This window comes from Scyliorhinus canicula, chromosome 14 (genome assembly GCF_902713615.1).
Source record: "Scyliorhinus canicula chromosome 14, sScyCan1.1, whole genome shotgun sequence".
Lineage (NCBI taxonomy): Eukaryota > Metazoa > Chordata > Chondrichthyes > Carcharhiniformes > Scyliorhinidae > Scyliorhinus > Scyliorhinus canicula.
Window position 1 is genome coordinate 27,324,779 of NC_052159.1, and position 19,453 is coordinate 27,344,231.

Genomic DNA, 19,453 nt, shown 5'->3' on the forward strand with positions numbered 1-19,453 from the left:
AGAGCTGGGGCAGACTCGATGGGCTGAATGGCCTCCTTCTGCACTGTAAATTCTATGATATGATGCAACTGGAAGATTTTGTCCTGGTTGGCTGTTTATTGCAATTACAGTTATCCGACAAAGACAGCTCTTACCTTGGCTAAATGGCTACGTGTTAAGGCTTCCTGTAGAGGAGAGCTTTCCGGAGGACTCCGTGGTAGTCCATCGTCTTCAGAACTAGCACCAGTATCTTCAGTCTTCTTTGCTGCAATCGACATCGGAGGTGGTCCCAGTTTAATGTTTTCTTGTACCTTTCCCTGTAATAAATAGAAAAAAGGAATTTATATAGATTTTTTAGGAATGAAATGCTGGATCACCAGCAAGGATACGGACAGGCCGATTGCAATGCACCCCACTACTCTTCCCAGCATCCTTTAATCAGTTACAGGCAGCTGCACATAGGGGCTAATCAAGCACAGACCTGCCGTTAGGTCAAACTGTTCACAGCGAGTGGTTTCCACGAACACCATAGTTATGTTCCGTCACAGTGGATCAAGACTAGGGTATGAGTGGAGGTGTAAAAGTTAGCGCACAAATGTTAAAAAGGCATTTTAATGCCTTGATTTAGTAGTTCCAACTGCGGCGGCGCTCCACAGTGGCCAGGCCCGCGATCGGGGTCTACCGATCAATGGGCAGGCTCATTCCAGGGGGAGCCTATGTTCCTCTGCGCTGGGCCCCTATAGGGCTCCGCCATGTTGCATGGGGCCCGGCACGGAGACAGGCGTGGCGCGCATGCGCGGACCCGCGTCGGCCATGGCGTGCATGCACAGACCGACGTTTGTAAGTGCTGGGGCACGTATCAGCGGCTGGAGCTACGTGAGGCGCTCTAGCGCTATGCTGGTCACCTGTGGGTTGGAGGATTGCTGCTCCTAGTGGCCAGATGACGACGTCGTAAAACACTCCGGCATTTACGAGAGCGTCAACACTCTGCCGCTAAAACGGAGAATCCGCCCCTGGTGTGGAGGGACAGAGAATCCTGCCCCAAATGTTTTTTTTTAAATGACCTTACTCCTACAGTCTGCAGAGTAGTCAGGAAACTCTGCAAATGTTTCATGGTCCAACTAACAGAGATCACTTTGACTCAGTTTACATCCCATCACCTTGCACAAATTGTGCTTCATTCATCATAGGGCGACCCAATAGAGGTCTTTAACACGACAAAAGGTTTTGGTGGAGTGGATACAGAGGGAATGTTTCCTATTAGAGGCCATTGATATATTATGATCACCAAAAGTTCCATGAAGCAATTTGTAAGAAACCTCTTTGTCCAAAGGGTGGTGAGAAAGTGGAATTCTCCACAACTGGGACTGGTCAAAGCAAATAGTAAAGATGCATTTAAGAGGAAACCAGATGGGCATTGGCGTATGAGCGAGAAGGGAATAGAGGGTTATAGTGGCAGATTTAGATGAGAAGGTGGGAGGAGGCTCAAGTGCATCATAAAAGCCGACATGGATGGGTTAGGCCAGATGGCCTGTTTCTGCATTTTATATCTGATGCCATCTATATTTGGAATTGTTTACAGGCCGTATTTATTGCCCATCCTTAATGAATCTGTTCCTAACCTGAATCGCAACTGTTTATCATGAACAGGGAAACGCCTGTCATTTATAACGACCTTACCTCAGTAAAATGAAATTCAGTTCATTACTCTGCACGAGCTGCCTGCTGGAACCTGTTCCTAGCCTCCTTCACGATTAATCCTCCCATTTACTGACTGCAGCACACAGCTGCTCTGTCAACTTGGGAGATCCATTTCCCTTTAAATATTGTCGCTTCAATAGGTGTGCTCCTTTATCGAGCACTGGGTCACTTCAGCTAATGGAAGACAAATTACAAACTGTGCAGTTGGATACTCTACTGCACTTTGAGTAAGTGCCGATTTGGTATTTGGTGGAATAGCATTAGGAGCCCTGAACAAGGTAAATTCAGATGCATTGGTTCATCCATCGGTTTCCAATGATTTAACAATTTAATCACCGAGAGTCTACTGGCCTCTGTTTAATGTCCTGTTGGTATGCATATCAAGTATTGCAAAATATGGAATCTAATAGCACTGTATACCAGCTAGAGATGGCTGGAAATAAAATGGGCCAGATTTTGCTCTCAAAATAATGGGGACACTAATGGTGCTCACCCTCATTCAGGCACAGTTGCGATAGTAACTTCAGACAAGGGATAAATAAACAGTTTGAGGTGAATATCCAACAGTTGCTGTCTGAGGTGCACTGCTCCGCCATTCACTTTGCCAAAATAGCAACTTGCTGCTCGCCTCAATCTTGCTCTCAGCTTCATTGTGGGATGCCGTGAAGTTACAGCATTAGTTAGCTCAGTTGGCTGGACGGCTGGTTCATGATGCAGAGTGACGCCAACAACGTTCCAACCGTACCGACTGAGGTTATTCATGGAGGCCCCGCCTTCTCAATCTTGCTCCCTTGCGTGAGGTGCGGTGACCCTCAGGTTAAATCGTCACCAGTCAGCTCTCAAAGGGGAGAGCAGCCTCTGAGACTGTGGCTACATTTATATTTGTGCAGTAGACACAAATTAAACTTCCCATAGTAAGGTGGGCAGCACGGTAGCACAGTGGTTAACACAGTTGCTTCACAGCTTCAGGGTCCCAGGTTCGATTCCCCGCTGGGTCACTGTCTGCGCAGAGTCTGCACATTCTCCCCGTGTCTGCGTGGGTTTCCTCCGGGTGCTCCGGTTTCTTCCCACAGTCCAAAGATGTGCAGGTTAGGTGGATTGGCCATGACAAATTGCCCTTAGTGTCCAAAACGGTTAGGTGGGGTTACTGGGTTACGGGGATAAAGTGGATAGGGTGGACACGTGGGGATCAAGTAGGGTTCTCTTTCCAAGGGCCGGTGCAGACTCGAAGGGCTGAATGGCCTCCTTCTGCACTGTAAATTCTATGAAGGTAAGTCTCATCATTTCAAGTTCAAGTGCCTCTTTAATGATGTGGTAAGTATTAATTACAGCCAACCTATTGAATACGGAAAATTAATTATGACAATTCTGGGGCGGGATTCTCCGCTATCCAGCGGGGCGGGCCACTCCGGCACTGAGGAGTGGTGTGAACCACTCCGGTGTCGGGCCGCCCCGAAGGCGCGGAATCCTCCGCACTTTCAGGGGCCAGGCTGGCGCGGAAGGGGCTTGGCGCCACGCCAACCGGCGGCGAAGGGCCTCCGTCGGCCGGCACGAGTTGGCACATGCGCTGGAGCGCCAGCGTGTGCTGGCGTCATCCCAGCGCGTGCGCGGGGGGGGGGGGGGTTCATCTCTGCTCTGGCCATCTTGGACCATTACAGCAGCTGGTGCGGAGGAATAGAGTGCCCCCACGGCACAGGCCCGCCCACAGATCAGTGAGCTCCGATCGCGGGCCAGGGCCACCATGGGGGTACCCCCGGGGCCAGATCCCCCTGCGCCCCCCCCAAACTTAACTCACACTTCCATCCTGGTGACACTTTCCCTGATTTTTGCAGGTTATTTGAGGGTGAATTCGTCAGTGTTCACGGTCATTACCCCGCTGAAGCAGACCATAACTTTCGGAATTAGCGGTCTGTGACTCTGTTCTCCATCACAAACTGCGCTACAGAAACCAACCCCACCCCACATTCCTCCACATAGTAGTCTGTGGGATCTTCCTGTGCGCATATTGCCTGCCGCGTTTCCCACATTACAATGGTGACTACAGTATTTCAATGGCTGTAAAGCATTTTGACGCTTCCGCTGGTCTGTGAAAGTGCTGTTTAAATGCAGTTTTTTAAAAACATATAAACATGCAAGGATAAATCTAACAATCGGCAGATGTTAGATGCCTTGCCACTACACAATCCAGACCCATCTTTTTGGATGCATGGGAAGGTGTGGTTTGTTTAATTCCGAGGTATCTGGTGATATTTAGGCAGTGTTATTATTAATTAATCCTTTGGGTCAATGCTGATTCTTCAACCATATTGCTGCTTGATGTGGTAATGTTATGAGAGGCAGCGTTGAGGGGAAGGGGTCATTTACCCTATGGCTATGGTAATTTTCAAACGATTACAAGTGGACTGTTTTAGAGACACGTGAATGTCTGAACTTCATTGCTTGTCAGCAATCTTTGGCTTCTTTGATTACAAGTCCCCTTGCATCTCACCTAATCCTGTAGCCCAAATTCCAAATAGTCTTACAAGCAACATGTCAGCCATCTTACCCACAGGAGGGTGTCAAGGTGAGCTCCTACCTCTGTCAATAAGCATAATCCCGGGAGAACTGTCAGGAGGCAAGCCGCTTAGTAAGTAGGCGCATTGGGAAATTATGTCAAAAGAAAATTGTCAATAAAGGCTACACTAAATAATGCAACTGAAATGATGTCCCAGCTCTTCTCAAGTCGGGCGAGAGATTGTGCTTTCATTTTTTTCCCAGCCTAAATACTGCCAGTATTTGTATGGCTTTTTGTTTGCAAACTGAACATAATACAGAAGGATGACATTACTGGGAAGTAGGTCTGCGATGATAAGGATTAATATTGACATAGTAATCACAGCACTGTATAACCAATGTGAGTAAACTGTCTCCTGGTCAGAGTCGATCTTCATTGTTGGATGCCCAATTGCCCTCAGCTTGAATTACAGTTCACTCCACGCTCAGAAATGATGATTGTGGTAAATGAGAAAATAATATGGTAGGATTATCAAAAGTGCTGGGTGTCAGGTTACACCTCTGCAATGGTAATATTATAACCATCACACAGGCAGAAGCGGCATTGTTTGGATTGAGCTAAAAAGCCACTGTTGCAGTACGGTTTTCACTGTAATCTACACAATAAAGACACCTCGACTCCTCATCACGATCCAATAACTGTTACATGCTGGAGGACATCGGGCAAGGACAGATACTTCTTCAATGGGGCAGCACAGTGGGTAGCACTGCTGCCTCATAGCGCCAAGGACCCGGGTTCAATTCTGACATTGGGTCTGTGTGGAGTTTGCATGTTCTCCCCGTGTCTGGGTGGGTTTCCTCTGGGTGCTCCGGTTTCCTCCCACAGTCCACAGATGTGCAGATTAGGTGGATTGGCCGTGCTAAATTGCCCCTTAACATCCAAAGATGTGCAGGTTAGGTGTTGTTACGGGGATAGGGTGCGGCAGTGGGCCTAGATAGGGTGCTCTTTCAGAGGGTCGGTGCAGACCCGATGGGCTGAATGGCCGCTGTCTGCACTGTAGGGACTCTATGGTCCCATCAATCGAAAGAGTTCACAGGCCATTGCTGTCTGTCGACTCACAATGGATGATGGCCACAGAGGCAAACGCATTAAAAAATAAATAAACGGCATTTAACTAACCAGATGATAAAGCACATTTGCGTACGCACATTACTTGTTCATTACCTGTAAATCTTTGATAGGTCCAGATACGCTCTCCTGAGAAAACACTCGTACAGGTTTAGGAGGTTGTTGCACAGATGTGTCTGAGATGAAGATGCTATCGTGTGACAGTGCTCTGATTCCCAAGATACTTTTGTAGGCACTGCAAGACGAAACAAACAAGACCGCTGTACCAGAGACCATATGCTGTAGCTACACAAAGAGTCAACAATGCTGTACTGAGATCATTTGTTCCATTACCGACATACTTGGTGGTGACCAGAAGCTGTGTGTTGCATTATGGGAATTTGACATAAGAATATTAGGACTAGTCCTGTTGCGTGCCACTAAACATTTACAGATGAGCAAAAATACAAATGTTTTACTCCCTTTATTGCTGATATTTTGAACATACTTGGACATTAGTGGGATTAAACCCAAAAACAGTGCCGTTTTATGCACCTAGGCCCACTCCCCTACTCTAGCCCCATAAATGCGTAACCTTCACGTCCACAGACACCAAGGGGCAATTTAGCAATACCCCTAACCTGCACATCTTTGGACTGTGGGAGGAAACCGGAGCACTCAGAGGAATCCCACGCAAACACGGGGAGAATGTGCAAACTTCACACAGACAGACAATCACCCAGGGCTGGAATTGAACCCGGGTCCCTGGCACTATAAGACAGCAGTGCTAGCCACCGTGCCACCCTTGTCCCCACATTCAATGCCTAGTTACTCTACAGGTCGGACATCACATAGCCCAACTCTTCAAGCAGTCAAGCTGGTGTTGTTTCATCTCCTTCAAACCATGGGACAAATTTGAAAGCCACTTGGCACATTTTCAGGAAATGCGATCAAGAGGGATGAGTTTTCATTCTTGAGACAGGTCGCGGGAGTTGGGAAATTTCCTGCCTCATGCCAAGACTGGCACTAAGGCATTCTGAGGTGCACTCAGGAACAGTCAGACCTGTCGACTTGGGAAAAGATTCGGAAGCAGCCATGGCGGCTGCCGGGCTCCCCGGCTGAGGTGCTGAAAAGACACACCTCGGTGCTGTGGGACTTCATCCCAGTTATAATAAAATCAGAAAGGCCCTCCAGCCTTCACCCATTACATACCTCCCACTTCCCGATCCAAGCCATCTTTGCAAACCCCCACCCCCCTCAACCACCACACACACCGGGCGGAATTCTCTGCTCCCGGGAAAAATCGGGAAGGCCGTCGTAAAACTCGGCCGAGTTTCACGATGGCCTCGGAGACTGCTCCTCGCACCCTATTCACCCCCACCTGGGGGGCTAGGAGCGGCGCTCCGTTATTCTCGGCCGCCGGGCCTTGACGCTTGCGTCTAGGCGGCGTGCCGAGAATGATGCGACAGCAGCACCTATGTGACGTCAGCCGTGCATGCGCAGGTTGGCCGGCTCCAACCCGCGCATGCGCGGCTGACGTCACGACGGCTTTCGGCTCAAACCCGCACATGCGCGGTTGCCGTCTTCCCCTCCGCTGCCCTGCAAGACATGGCGGCTTGATCATGCGGGGCGGCGGAGGGGAAAGAGTGCGTCGCTTTGCGATGCCGGCCCGACGATTGGTGGGCATCGATCGCGGGCCAGTCCCCTCCCGAGCACGGCCGTGGTGCTCACTCCCCTTTCTGCCCCCCACAAGCTTCAAACGGGCCTTTGGCGCCCATGTTCACGACGGCAGTGACCAGGTGTGGTTGCCGCCGTCGTGAACCGGTCGCGAAAGGCAGGCCGCTCGGCCCATCCAGGCCGGAGAATCACCGATCGGCGTGAAAAACGGCGGCGAGCAGCGATTCTTCCGAGCAGGGGGTGGGGGAATCGCGGGGGGTGCCAGGGGGGCGTGAAATGAGTTGCCCGGCCCTCCCACGATTCTCCCACCCGGTGTGGGGAGCAGAGAATCGCTCCGCCCATTTGGCCCAATGTGCCTGACTCCGCAAATATTGCGGAGGATTATCACTGCAACGGAACCGGACAGGGCAGGAAAGCAGGGTCCGGACCCTTGACCTGAACAGCCCGGACTCTGATTATATAATAATCTTTAATGTCACAAATAGGCTTACGTTAACACTGCAATGAAGGTACTGTGAAAATCCCCTAGTCGCCACATTCCAATGCCTGTTCGGGTACACGGAGGGAGAATTCAGAATGTTCAAATTACCTAACAGCACGTCTTTCGGGAGTTGAGGGAGGAGTCCAGAGCACGCGGAGGAAACCCACACAGACACAGGGAGAATGTGCAGATTACGCAGAGACAGTGACTCAAGCCGGGAATCGAACCTGGGATCCTGGTGCTGTGTAGCAACTGTGCTAACCACTGGGCTTATGGAGAAAATTGGACACCCTAAGAATGGGTTTTGGAATCCTGCAATCGGGTCCTGGCTGCTATTTGTAAAGGTCCAAGGAGTTTCCTGACTCAACAAAACTTAAGCCCGTCATCTCCACTCAAAGAACAAGAGGGGTAAATCCATCCTCTCGCCAAGACCAGAGGTCAGGTATTAAGTTGGTGCATGTTTGATTCTCCAACCTGCACTGCACCCTCCCTCCTGAGCTCCTTTAAATAACTAGCTCACAGGTTGGTATATTACCAAGCTTGCTGACAACACAAAGCTGGGCGGAATTGTGAGTTATGAGGAGGATGGACGGAGGCTTCAAGGTGATTTCGACAAGTTGAGGGAGTGGGCAAAAGCATGGCAGATAGCTAAATGTGAAAGTTAATGGACACGCAGCCATGCTGTGCCAGAATAGCAGCTCGCCACGTGGCGCAGCATGGCCGATGAGAGCTGGCGACCCCGCTCCCGGGATCTACCCGGCTCATCAGGCACTGTGATATGAATCCCGTCCACAATGGGCATCATATTAGATCGAGGCAGCTAGCTTCACTCCAATGTGCAGATTTCCAAGGTGCCCAAGACTTTGGGATCCATCCCCTTCATCTCGCCGGTCAGCACTTGTCCCCACAAACGAGGACCAGAAGGAAAGGCACCCTGGGGATCGGAGGCCCCCCGTTTCATGCCCTTGGGCAGCGTGGTGCCCTGGCACTTCTGGTGCCAGCAGTGCCAGCCTGGCACCTTGGGAGTGCCACCTGGGTACCTGCCTGGCACAGCCAAGGTGCCCAGGTGGCTCTGCCAGGGTGCCAAGCTGGCATTTTGTTTGAAAGCCTGGATCAGGACAGGGTTGCCCAGCATGGTGTTTGGGGGTTGGGGGGGGGGGGGGGGGGGGGGTTGCAAGGGGAGGACGGGGTCTCTCCCATAGTGCGTTTGGGCTGCGGCAGTGATCCTCAGAGATCAGGGCGCCAGTCTCTCGCTACAATAGGACGTTCCGGTGAGCTGAGCTGAGCTCCCACTGTACCACACCTTGGCTGTCCCCATTCAGGCCCCTTACACGAGTCGTGTTGAATAGCCATGTTTTTCTTGACACTGTGAGCACTGGGAAATACACAGCTAAATGCACTCATCTTTATTCCCTTTTGGCGGAATCGCGCCCATATCTTTTGGTGGTGGTAAAATGTGTGTTGAAGTGTTCTGTCGGTCTTGCTCAATTCTTTTCAAATAAATGACACAGAAGGAAACATATCCTAATTTTCAGAAATAAAACTTGGAAAGAAACGGGAATGTACTATTCTCAATTCACAATTTTTAGAAATAAAACTTGGAAGGAAATGAGAATGTACTATTTATAGAATTTACAGTGCAGAAGGAGGCCATTCGGCCCATCAAGTCTGCACCGGCTCTTGGAAAGAGCACCCTACCCAAGCCTACACCCCCGCCCTATCCCCATAACCCAGTAACCCCACCCAACACTAAGGGCAATTTTGGACACCAAGGGCAATTTAGCATGGCCAATCCACCTAACCTGCACATCTTTGGACTGTGGGAGGAAACCGGAGCATCCGGAGGAAATCCACGGACACACAGGGAGAATGTGCAGGCTCCGCACAGACAGTGACCCAAGCCGGCAATCGAACCTGGGACCCTGGAGCTGTGAAGCAATTGTGCTAACCACCATGCTACCGTGCTGCCCAATTCTCAATTCACAATCACTATACACAAATGTTTTAGGACTAAACTTCAATTTTGCTGTGTTATTTGCATCACTCCATTCAAATTATTGAAAGTCTCCACTTTTGTACAAAAAGAAACAACTTTGAATTAAAGGGAGCAGATTGTAAACATGAATTAATTAGCAAGCTTGCAACAGTGAAGCGACCTCCAAAATATGACTCATTCCATTGCTTGTGTTCTTAATTCAGAGTCTACTCTTTGTGAGAGACATTTTCTGCCCAGACTTTGTGGCCCTGTCATGCTGCCTTTTCCCACTGCGGATGCAGGGGACTATGTAAATCCCCGTTGACTTTGGTGCGACCGGAAGATCCTGCCAGTGGGAGAGCCGGAAATCCTGCGCTTGGTATGGATAATCTATTTTCCCTGATGCAAGCTGCACTGCATCTATCTGTTGAGCTTGAATTCGCAGGCAGATCCTTTTGAACTCAGAGTAACCTAGCCTATCAGAAATAAGCACAAGTCCCTTTAGCTGTCTGAAATTAGTTTGCATTTTATGTTTTATGGCGTTTGGACAAAATCCCCGAGACTCATCTAAATTTCAATCAGTTCACTCCCGAGTAAGGGAGAAAGAAATCACATCAATTTACAAAGTCCGATCTCGGCTGTTGCATAGTCTAAAATGCAAAAATCAATCTCTGATCGCTAACTTGGGCCTCAGAATGTCACTCCTGTGTGAAGGATGGTGGACTAGCTACCGTTTGTGAGGCGCGCATTAGAGAAATCACATTGATTCACAGCCAATTATAATATTTTATAGTGCGTCAATAAACATCTGAATAATCAACCTCATTGAACCCGACATGAAAAGAACATGTTTTGTGTTTTTATAAAATATGCAAATCATTTTCACACTTCAAAGTCATTAGCATGGGTCGTCTGTGAAATGGCTATGATAATTACTACTAATTGGGGTGCTCGAAGGCAGATGTTACTATAAAAATCGTCCCTCAGAATCCACTTAAAAAGACCACCATGTTGGTTAGCAGAGTTCATGGGCACTGTAACAGATGTTTCATCCCATAATCGTTCGGCTATGTTTAAATAAATTATTAACACATTGCCCACACAAAAGCAATGGCATGAGGTATGAAAATTAATTGCTGCTGGGTAAACCTCACGTGCATGGCAATTAGGGGTTGCTAGAGTTCACAAGCAGTATTGTTGAAGCTTCCTACCACTGATCGCTCTTCAGGTCTGGAGTGCAAGACTTTGGACTCGTGACATCGCTCGTCGACTGACTCTGCTTCATGCTGCTCTTCCCCGCGTTGACTACAAACTCCTTTTTTTTCTTTTTAACAAATAGCTTCTTGAAGGATTTGAATTTTGACTTCTTCTTTCCTGTAAAGTTCCAAAGCAATGTCACAAAAGAAGAATCTATAAAGACAACAGAAAACACCAGGAAAGCACAGCTGGTCAGTCAGCATCTGAAAGAGAAAGACAGGCGAGCATCACGGATACCGATCCTGCATTAAGACGCACAAACTGGAGGATGGGATTTTCCCGGTCTCACCGGCCGCGGGGATCGCGGTGGATGGGTCGGAAAACTCGACGCACCGCTTCGGTCGGGCATTTTGCAGCGGCAAGAATGGAAAAACCCGCACCGATTCTTGTCAAGTTAATAATAAGCCTGAATTTTTCCAGATGGCAGGGGGACATGCCCATCGACTCCAACAGGTCCTCTGCCATTTTCCGCCCAGGGGCGTGTTGACTGGCAGCAGGCGGGACTTCCATCTGTCACGGGGAGGAATTCCTACCTTGGAGAACAACCGGCCAATCGCAACGAAGCATCACTTCCTCACAGTGGAATGTAATTCCCTTAGAGATAAAGGGCAGCGTTCCATTAGCCTTTTTAATTACTCTTTGCGTCCATGCCTCAGTTGAGTCTCTTTGGGCATTGAGGGGCCAATGGTGTTCCGAAACCATAATAAGAAAAACACGTGGAGGCGTGAAATAGAAATTAATATACGCAACTAGATATGAATTTTATATCCTAATGCCCTTCTGTCACAATTGTGTTCTTTTATTAAACATGAACTGCATCTGGGGAAATGTGTAAAAATCAAAGAGCATAAAGCACTGAGGTGATCTGAAATCCCCATCAAATCTGGATAATGAATCTGTAATTATATTCTAATTTAAATAAATGCTGGGATGCAAAGATATCCCCGACTGCTATGCTATCGCAGGCTGCACGCATTGTCGGCTCATAGCTGAGAACAATGAACTACACGCAAAACACACAAAACTTCTAATGCCACATGTCACGTTACATTTATGGGCTTTTTTCTGTTGTGGTCCCATTGTTTACAAAGGTGGCACCTAGCCTTACGGAAACCCCATAGCACTGCCTTTCTTGCCCACCCTAGCAAAGATTTTTTTTTTAATTTTTAAAAATAAATTTAGTGTACCCAATTCATTTTATCCAATTCAGGGGCAATTTGGTGTGGCCAATCCACCTACCGTGCACATCTTTGGGTCATGGGGGCAAAGCCCACGCAAACACGGGGAGAATGTGCAAACTCTACACGGACAGTGACGCAGAGCCGGGATCGAACCTGGGACCTCGGCGCCGTGAGGTAGCAATGCTATGCACTGCGCCACCATGCTGCTGTTACCATTACTAAGTTAGCAGTGGCTCAAGATGGTGTGTGACTTGGAGGAGAACTTGGGAGTTGGTTGGTATTCCCATGCAACTGTTGCCCTCGTCCTTCTAGGCGCCTCGTGGAGGTGATGGGTTTGTGCGAGCCTTACGGCAGAAGCTACTTGTCACAGTACATCCTAAATACTGAGGGAGGGAGTGAATACTTACATTAATCTTTTGCTGGATATGCTTCTTTTTAAAAAAAATAACATTTACAATAGCATTACATATAACAGAAACATTCCAACTCTCTGGCATCTCCCCTTAGCTGTATGTATTTTTTTAATAGAGTGTACCCAATTATTGTGTCCAATTAAAGGGCAATTTAGCGTGGCCAATCCACCTACCCTGCGCATCTTTGGGTTGTGGGGGGTGAAGCTAATGCAGACACGGGCAGGACGTTCATGGACAGTGAACCGGGGCCGGGATCGAACCCGGGACCTCAGCAAAGTAGGCAGCAGTGCTAACCACTGAGCCACCATGCCCCCCCCCCCCCCCCCCCCCCAACCCCCCCCCACCCCAACTTAGCTGAATTTTGTTTTCCTACTCTTCAATTCGGATTCTTTGAATATTAGAATTTATAATCTCAGGACAATATGTTTAACTAGATTGTACACACAATAGAATGTAAATCCTTCTTGTCATGATTAATGTTCAAATGCATTTGTACAGCATTATTCTACCCCATATTTTAACAGAGTAGTTTATCTGTTTATTGCAGCCAGGCTAATATCACCAATAATTGCTGACTTAATGGCTCAGGTTTTGCCGTAAGGACTATGAGGCTATTAGCACTCACTGGTGTTAAGGAGAGAGTCAGATAGAAATTTCAAGCTTCCACACATGCAGTTAAACGTGGAAATCAGGAAGCTGTTGTCCGATTTGCCCTGATCCTCCACAAGCTTCCCCACACCTGTAAACCTGCTGAGAGATTTTGCATTCCAATAAAAGAAGGGCATGAAGTTGAGGTACTCATTCTCTAGATACCCTTTAACACCAGAAAAATTATTTGGGCTTGTCCATTCAAGTGTAAGTTAATTATTGTCTAACAACCTCTCCTGCTCTGAAAATTCACTTTCACTTTTCTTCCCCCCCCCCCTCCCCGCATTTGTTTCAGCACCCTTCCTCTTCTTTTGTCGTTTCCACATTTCTCTCCTCCTCTCTCTCTCTCTCTCTCTCCTTCTCCACACACCCCCCGCCCCCCCCCCCCCCCCCCCCCCCCCCCCCCCCCCTCCCCGGGGTTGCGCAGTCCTTTGGTTCTTCATCTTTTCTTTTTTTTTTCCCTGGCTTACTCCTCGTTGCTGGCCTCAAACAGGTTTTGGAACAGGCCGATGGACTGCCCAAGTATCCAGGAAGCCTTCCTCTGACCCTCGGATGGTGTACTTAATCTTCTCCCGGTGGAGAAATTCTGAGAGGTCAGCGAGCCAGTCTGCAGCTTTGGGTGGTGCTGCCGATCGCCAGCCGAGCAGGATTCTCTGGCGTGCAATTAGGGAAATGAAAGTAAGGGCATTGGCCCCCTTCCCCATGTGTAGCTCTGGCTGCTCCCATACCCCGAAGATTGCCACTACTGGGCATGGCTTCACCCTCACCCCCACAACCTTGGACATTGCCTCGGAGAAGGCTGTCCAGAACCCAGCAAGCTTGGGGCAAGCCCAAAACATGTGGGTGTGGTTGGCCAGGCCCCTCTGGCACCGCTCATATTTGTCCTCCACCTCCGGGAAGAACCTGCTGATTCGGGTTCTGGTCAGGTGCTCTCTGTGCACCACTTTGAGCTGCTTAGCCTTGCGCAGGAGGAGGTGGAGCTCACCCTGCTCAGTGCTTCGCTCCAGAGTCCCCATCCTACCTCTGTCACCAGTTCATCCTCCCATTTTTGTCTGGTCCCGTCCAGTGGCGTTCGGGCTCTGTCCAGTAGCTGTCCGTATATATTCCCACATCGCCCCTCCTTCTCGCTGCTTGTGCCTATCAGGTCCTATAGTAGTGTGTTTTCTGGGGCCCTGGGGTACCCTACTGTCTCTTTGCAGAGGAAGTGCTTTATTTGGTGTCTCAATTCCTGTCTTCCTGCTCGTTTCCACTTCCTCGTCAGTTCGTCCAGTGTCGCCAGTCGCGCCCTAGGTCGAAGTCCCCAACCATCAGTGTGCCCCTGTCCTACCTCCATCTTTTGAAGGTGGTATCTAGCATGGCTGGGGGGAATCTGGGATTGCCGCAGATGGGGGCCATAGGGGACATTTTGGTTATCCCGAAGTGCTGTCTCAACTGGGTCCACTTTCTCAGCATGGCCGCTACCACTGGGCTCATTGTGCACCTTGTTGAGGAGGATGGGAGTGCTGCTGTGGCCAGGGCCTGGAGGGTTTACAGAATGCCTCCTCCATTTGTACCCAATCTGTGTTGGGTTCTTGTTCCCATCCCCTCACTTTTTCTGCCGTTGCTGCCCAGTGTTAGTATTGTAGGTCCGGTAGAGCCAGGCCCCCTATGACTTTCCCTCTTTGTAATATCGGTTTGGGAATTCTCGGGTTCTTGTGCCCCCACACAAATGCCATGATTAGCCAGTCTATGTTTTGGAAAAAAGCCTTGGGAATGAAGATCGGGATGGATCTAAACGGAAAGAGGAACCTCAGCAGTACATTCACCTTGATCGCCTACACCCTCCCCACCAGGGAGAATGAGAGTGAGCCCCACCTTTGAAGGTCTTTTCTTACTTCCTCGACCAGGCTGGTTAGGTTCCACTTGTGGATCTGTGTCCAGTCTCTGGCTATTTGGATCCCCAGGTAATGGAATCTGTTCTGGGCCGTTTTAAACGGGAGCCCCTTCAGCTCTGTCCCTCCCCCATTTGAGTTCACCTGGGAATGCCTCGCTTTTGCCCAGGATAAATTTGTAGCCAAGAAGTTTCCAAACTGTCTCAGTATTTGCAGTATTGCCTTCAGTCCTTCCTATGGCTTTGAGGCATAGAGGAGCAGGTCATCTGCATAGAGTGAGACTTTGTGCTCTCTGTTTCCTCTCCGGATTCCCTTCCAGCTTTTTGCATCCCGCAGGGCCATCGCTAGGGGTTCGATCGCTGAAAATTTAGTTTTGCAAGTGTAGGGTCTCATTTCTTCAGATTATATCATTGGAAATTTTTTTTAAAAATCCCTTTGCTTTTTGTTTATAGTATCCCTCTTCCTTAATCCCTTACTCTCCCCTTTTCATTTCAATTTCTGTACATGATTTTACATTGAATTAAATGTTCTAAATAACACTCCCTGGTTATACTCGAATGCTGCAGTAAGGGTTCTGCAATCTGAATGGTTCAGGAGAGATGGGGCAATATTTTCACAATGACAGCTCCACTCCCAGACAACCCCGCCTGCCCCCAATGAAAATCCCAATTTCCAAGGCAACCTCCCCCGGGTTGGCTTTGCGGAGTCGACAAATGTCCCGACTCTGAGCTCCTGACCCAAGAGGGAAAATTTGGGTTGTGCTGTTGCTTACCTAGTCCACACAGATGCTGGATCTGTTGCATGGGCACCATGCTGCTTTGACTGCCTGAGAATCACAAATCACAGTTCTTTTTGTTTTAAAATAAATTTAAGAGTACCCAATTATTATTTTTCCAATTAAGGGGCAATTTAGCATGACCAATCCACATAACCTGCACATCTTTGGGTTGTGAGGGTGAAACCCACGCAGACACGGGGAGAATGTGCAATCTCCACACGGACAGTGTCCCAGGGCCAGGATTCGAACCCGGGTCCTCAGCGCCGCAGTCCCAATGCTAACCACTGCGCCACATGCTGCCCGCACAAATCACAGTTCCAATAGCCCACAGAAACCTGGGGATGCAGAATAAGCGGCGAGTGCTGTTCAGTCGCTAAAAGACCATAAAACCTAGGTCAGTATTTTATTTTAAGTTCTCAGTTATCACCGAAAATAATCCTTCATCGTTTCAAACCCCTTTGGATTAAAAGGAAATAAACTTAAATATTCATAAAAGTCTGATGCAGTTCTAATCTGTTTACCTTCATCTCTGGGGCTTTCAGCTTCATGTATCTTGCTGTCTGTTAAACCAGTAGCCATGATGATGTTCTCACTGGAAAAGAAAGGCATAGATGAAATGAAAATCGCTTATTGTCACGAGTAGGCTTCAATGAAGTTACTGTGAAAAGCCCCTAGTTGCCACATTCCGGTGCCTGTCCGGGGAGGCTGGTACGGGAATCGAACCGTGCTGCTGGCCTGCCTTGGTCTGCTTTAAAAGCCAGCGATTTAGCCGAGTGAGCTAAACCAGCCATATATTTGCTAGTCTTTCTGATTATATTATTTCAAGATCATATGAAGCATTAAAAAAAAGTCACAGTTACTCCAGTTTTTTTATGGTACATTCAGCTCTTGAAAGGTGGCTTTCCGCCTTCCCCACATTTTCTAATGGTGATAAATCATCCGGAACAGACTTCTGTGGATACCAGAGGCCCTCTGTTACCTCAGCCCAAAAACACCATTCTTCATGCCTCGCTATCTGATCAAAAGAACGTGCTTATAGTTAATTTACAAAATTGTATTTATTTTTAAAATTCTTCCAATTAAGGGGCAATTTAGCATGGCCAATCCACCTGGCGCGGCACATCTTTGGGTTATGGGGGTGAGATCCACGCAGACACGGGGAGAACGTGCAAACTGCACACGGACAGTGGCCCAGGGCCGGGATTGAACCCTGGTCCTCGGCGCCCTGAGGCAGCAGTGCTAACCACTGCGCCACTGTGCCGTCCGTGTTTACAGTGTCATGAGAAATATTGGTGGTGGGATGCAAAGCTGCTCTGCACGGTGACCTGAGCAACTCTTCCATCACAATGTTGGGGAGGCAGTAGCATAGTGGTATTTTCGCTGGCCAAGTAATCCAGAGACACAGGGCAGCACGGTGGCACAGTGGGTTAGCCCTGCTGCCTCACAACGCCGAGGTCCCAGGTTCGATCCCGGCTCTGGGTCACTGTCTGTGTGGAGTTTACACATTCTTCCCGTGTCTGCGTGGGTTTCGCCCCCACAGCCCAAAGATGTGCAGGGTAGGTGTATTGGCCATGCTAAATTGCCCCTTAATTGGAAAAAATGAATTGGGTACTCTAAATTTAAAAAAAAAAAATTTTTTTTTAAAGTAATCCGGAGATACAAAGTCATGCTCCGGGGAACCTGGGTTAGAATCCCGACATGGCAGATGGTGAAATTTGAACTCAATAAGAAAAAAAATTAAAACTCTTAAGATGACCGTGAACCATTGTTGATGTCGTAAAAGCCCATCTGGTTCACTAATGCCCTTCAGGAAAGGAAATCTGTTGTCCTTACCTGGTCTGGCCTACACAGCAATGTGGTTGACTCTCAAATGCTCTCAGGGATGGGCAATAAATGCTGGTCCAGGCAGCAACGCCCACATCTCATGAACGAATAAAAATAAAATGTTCAAACACAACCCAAACTAGTAAATGCTCTTCAGGATACAATGGCCAATCTTAATGCACGACCACTCCTTCAACTAAGTCCTCCTTTGAGTCCAAAGCCCAGCCATGCTTTACAGTTCATGCTGTACAATATACCATGTTTCAATATTTACCATGTAATGTGAAGGAAGTTTTATATCACATCTTGTGCTTCATAACAAGTTTGACTGCTTTTGAAACGTAGTCACCAAAATTCCCACTAAACTGTGCAGCAGGGTAGCATGGTGGTTAGCATAAATGCTTCACAGCTCCAGGGTCCCAGGTTCGATTCCCGGCTGGGTCACTGTCTGTGTGGAGTCTGCACGTCCTCCCCCTGTGTGCGTGGGTTTCCTCCGGGTGCTCCGGTTTCCTCCCACAGTCCAAAGATGTGCGGGTTAGGTGGATTGGCCATGCTAAATTGCCCGTAGTGTCCTAATAAATGTAAGGTTAAGGGGGGGGTTGTTGGGTTACGTGTATAGGGTGGATATGTGGGTTTGGGTAGGGTGATCATGGCTCGGCACAACATTGAGGGCCGAAGGGCCTGTTCTGTGCTGTACTGTTCTATGTTCTATGTACAGCTGTGCAGCTGCCTGAAAGCTTGGCATCCTCTGCTACCCTTACTTTTTTCCCAATTAAGGGGTAATTTAGCGTGGCCAATCCTCCTACCCTGCACATCTTTGGGTTGTGGGGGCGAAACCCACGCAAATACGGGGGGAATGTGCAAACTCCACACGGACAGTGACCCGGCGCAGGGATCGAACCTAGGACCTCGGCGTCGTGAGGCAGCAGTGCTAACCTTGCCCTACCGTGCCGCCCTCTACTACCCTTATTAATCAAATGTTTCCACTTTCGACCAGTTCCTCCTCCACCTAGATTGGGCTTAGTTTGACCTTGCAAACAACTGGCTCGGAATTAAACTCAACTCGTAACTGAGGTTTCTGAAATAAATACTTTTAACTTTCAGTGCACAAACGTCTCCAATGAGCATGAAGAAGCTGCATTGCACTACGTAATTCGATACTTTAAGCATAGCTTTGGGAAAGTTACACTATGTCAGGATGTTTAATCATTTACAGTTGAAATAGATTAACTTTTCTTTGATTCAAAGTAACTCGTGTGTTGAATTTACTTCCTTCATGCACATATAAATGGACATTAGAAAATCTAAATGCTCACACGAGCTCTTTTGACCATTTATGCAAATTAAATATCATGCTTTAGCAAATTCCTAAATCATCGCTTCTCATGGTGGTAATAATACTCACCGAAGCCTAGCGAAAAAGACAGGCAAATGTTCAAAAGTCCAAGCGACTGACACTCATCCAATCACATGCACTTCCTGCATTTCAATATTTTTGTTTAACACATTCTGTAAAGAATGTTGAAGAGCTAACCTGGTCAATGCATCAAATTGAATCCTCAGGTTGGGATGTTCTCTATGACGGGGAGGCTCTCCATTGTGAAGGGAATTCCAGAAACAGCCGGAAATCCTAAGTCCCGCCCCCGGATTTGGCATGTTCCATTTTTGTGTGGATGGGAGTGGAGTAGGCCCAGGGTTCATGTCTGCAAGGTTCACAGAGGCGGCTGGCCCTTTATATCACCATCCGCCCCCACTGAAGTGGGATTTTGAAAGGCTGGGACTGGGTAGATTAGACCAGGTAAGAGCTGGATTCATTTGGATAGCCAGGCTACTCCTTTGGAAAGGTGAGGTACCCTGTGTATTTGGACACCTTTGTGAGCGAGAACGCACATTTTAGGAGAGGGCAGGCGCTCTTTGAAAGAGGTATAGCATCCTTTGGGACTGTTAGAGTTAAATATGATTATGCACATTTTATGCACAAAATCATTTGAACTGTCAAGCTGTCAAGGAACTGGCAGACTGTCAAAGGATACTAGGTGAATGGCATAGACGGAGTAAGGGGAAATG

The 19,453-nt window shown here is 48.3% G+C and overlaps 1 protein-coding gene across 2 annotated transcripts in view; it reads right to left on the reverse strand.

Moving 5' to 3' along the window:
* Positions 1 to 19,453, reverse strand: part of LOC119977410 (CRACD-like protein) — a 112,534-nt gene that overhangs the window by 67,129 nt on the left and 25,952 nt on the right. For both annotated transcript variants that reach the window (XM_038818282.1, XM_038818281.1), the window contains exons 2-5: positions 16,084 to 16,154; positions 10,626 to 10,788; positions 5,399 to 5,537; positions 135 to 296 (exon numbers count right to left, since the gene is read on the reverse strand). In XM_038818282.1, the coding sequence (XP_038674210.1) occupies positions 135 to 296; positions 5,399 to 5,537; positions 10,626 to 10,788; positions 16,084 to 16,154 (535 nt within the window). The remainder of the gene's footprint in view (positions 1 to 134; positions 297 to 5,398; positions 5,538 to 10,625; positions 10,789 to 16,083; positions 16,155 to 19,453) is intronic.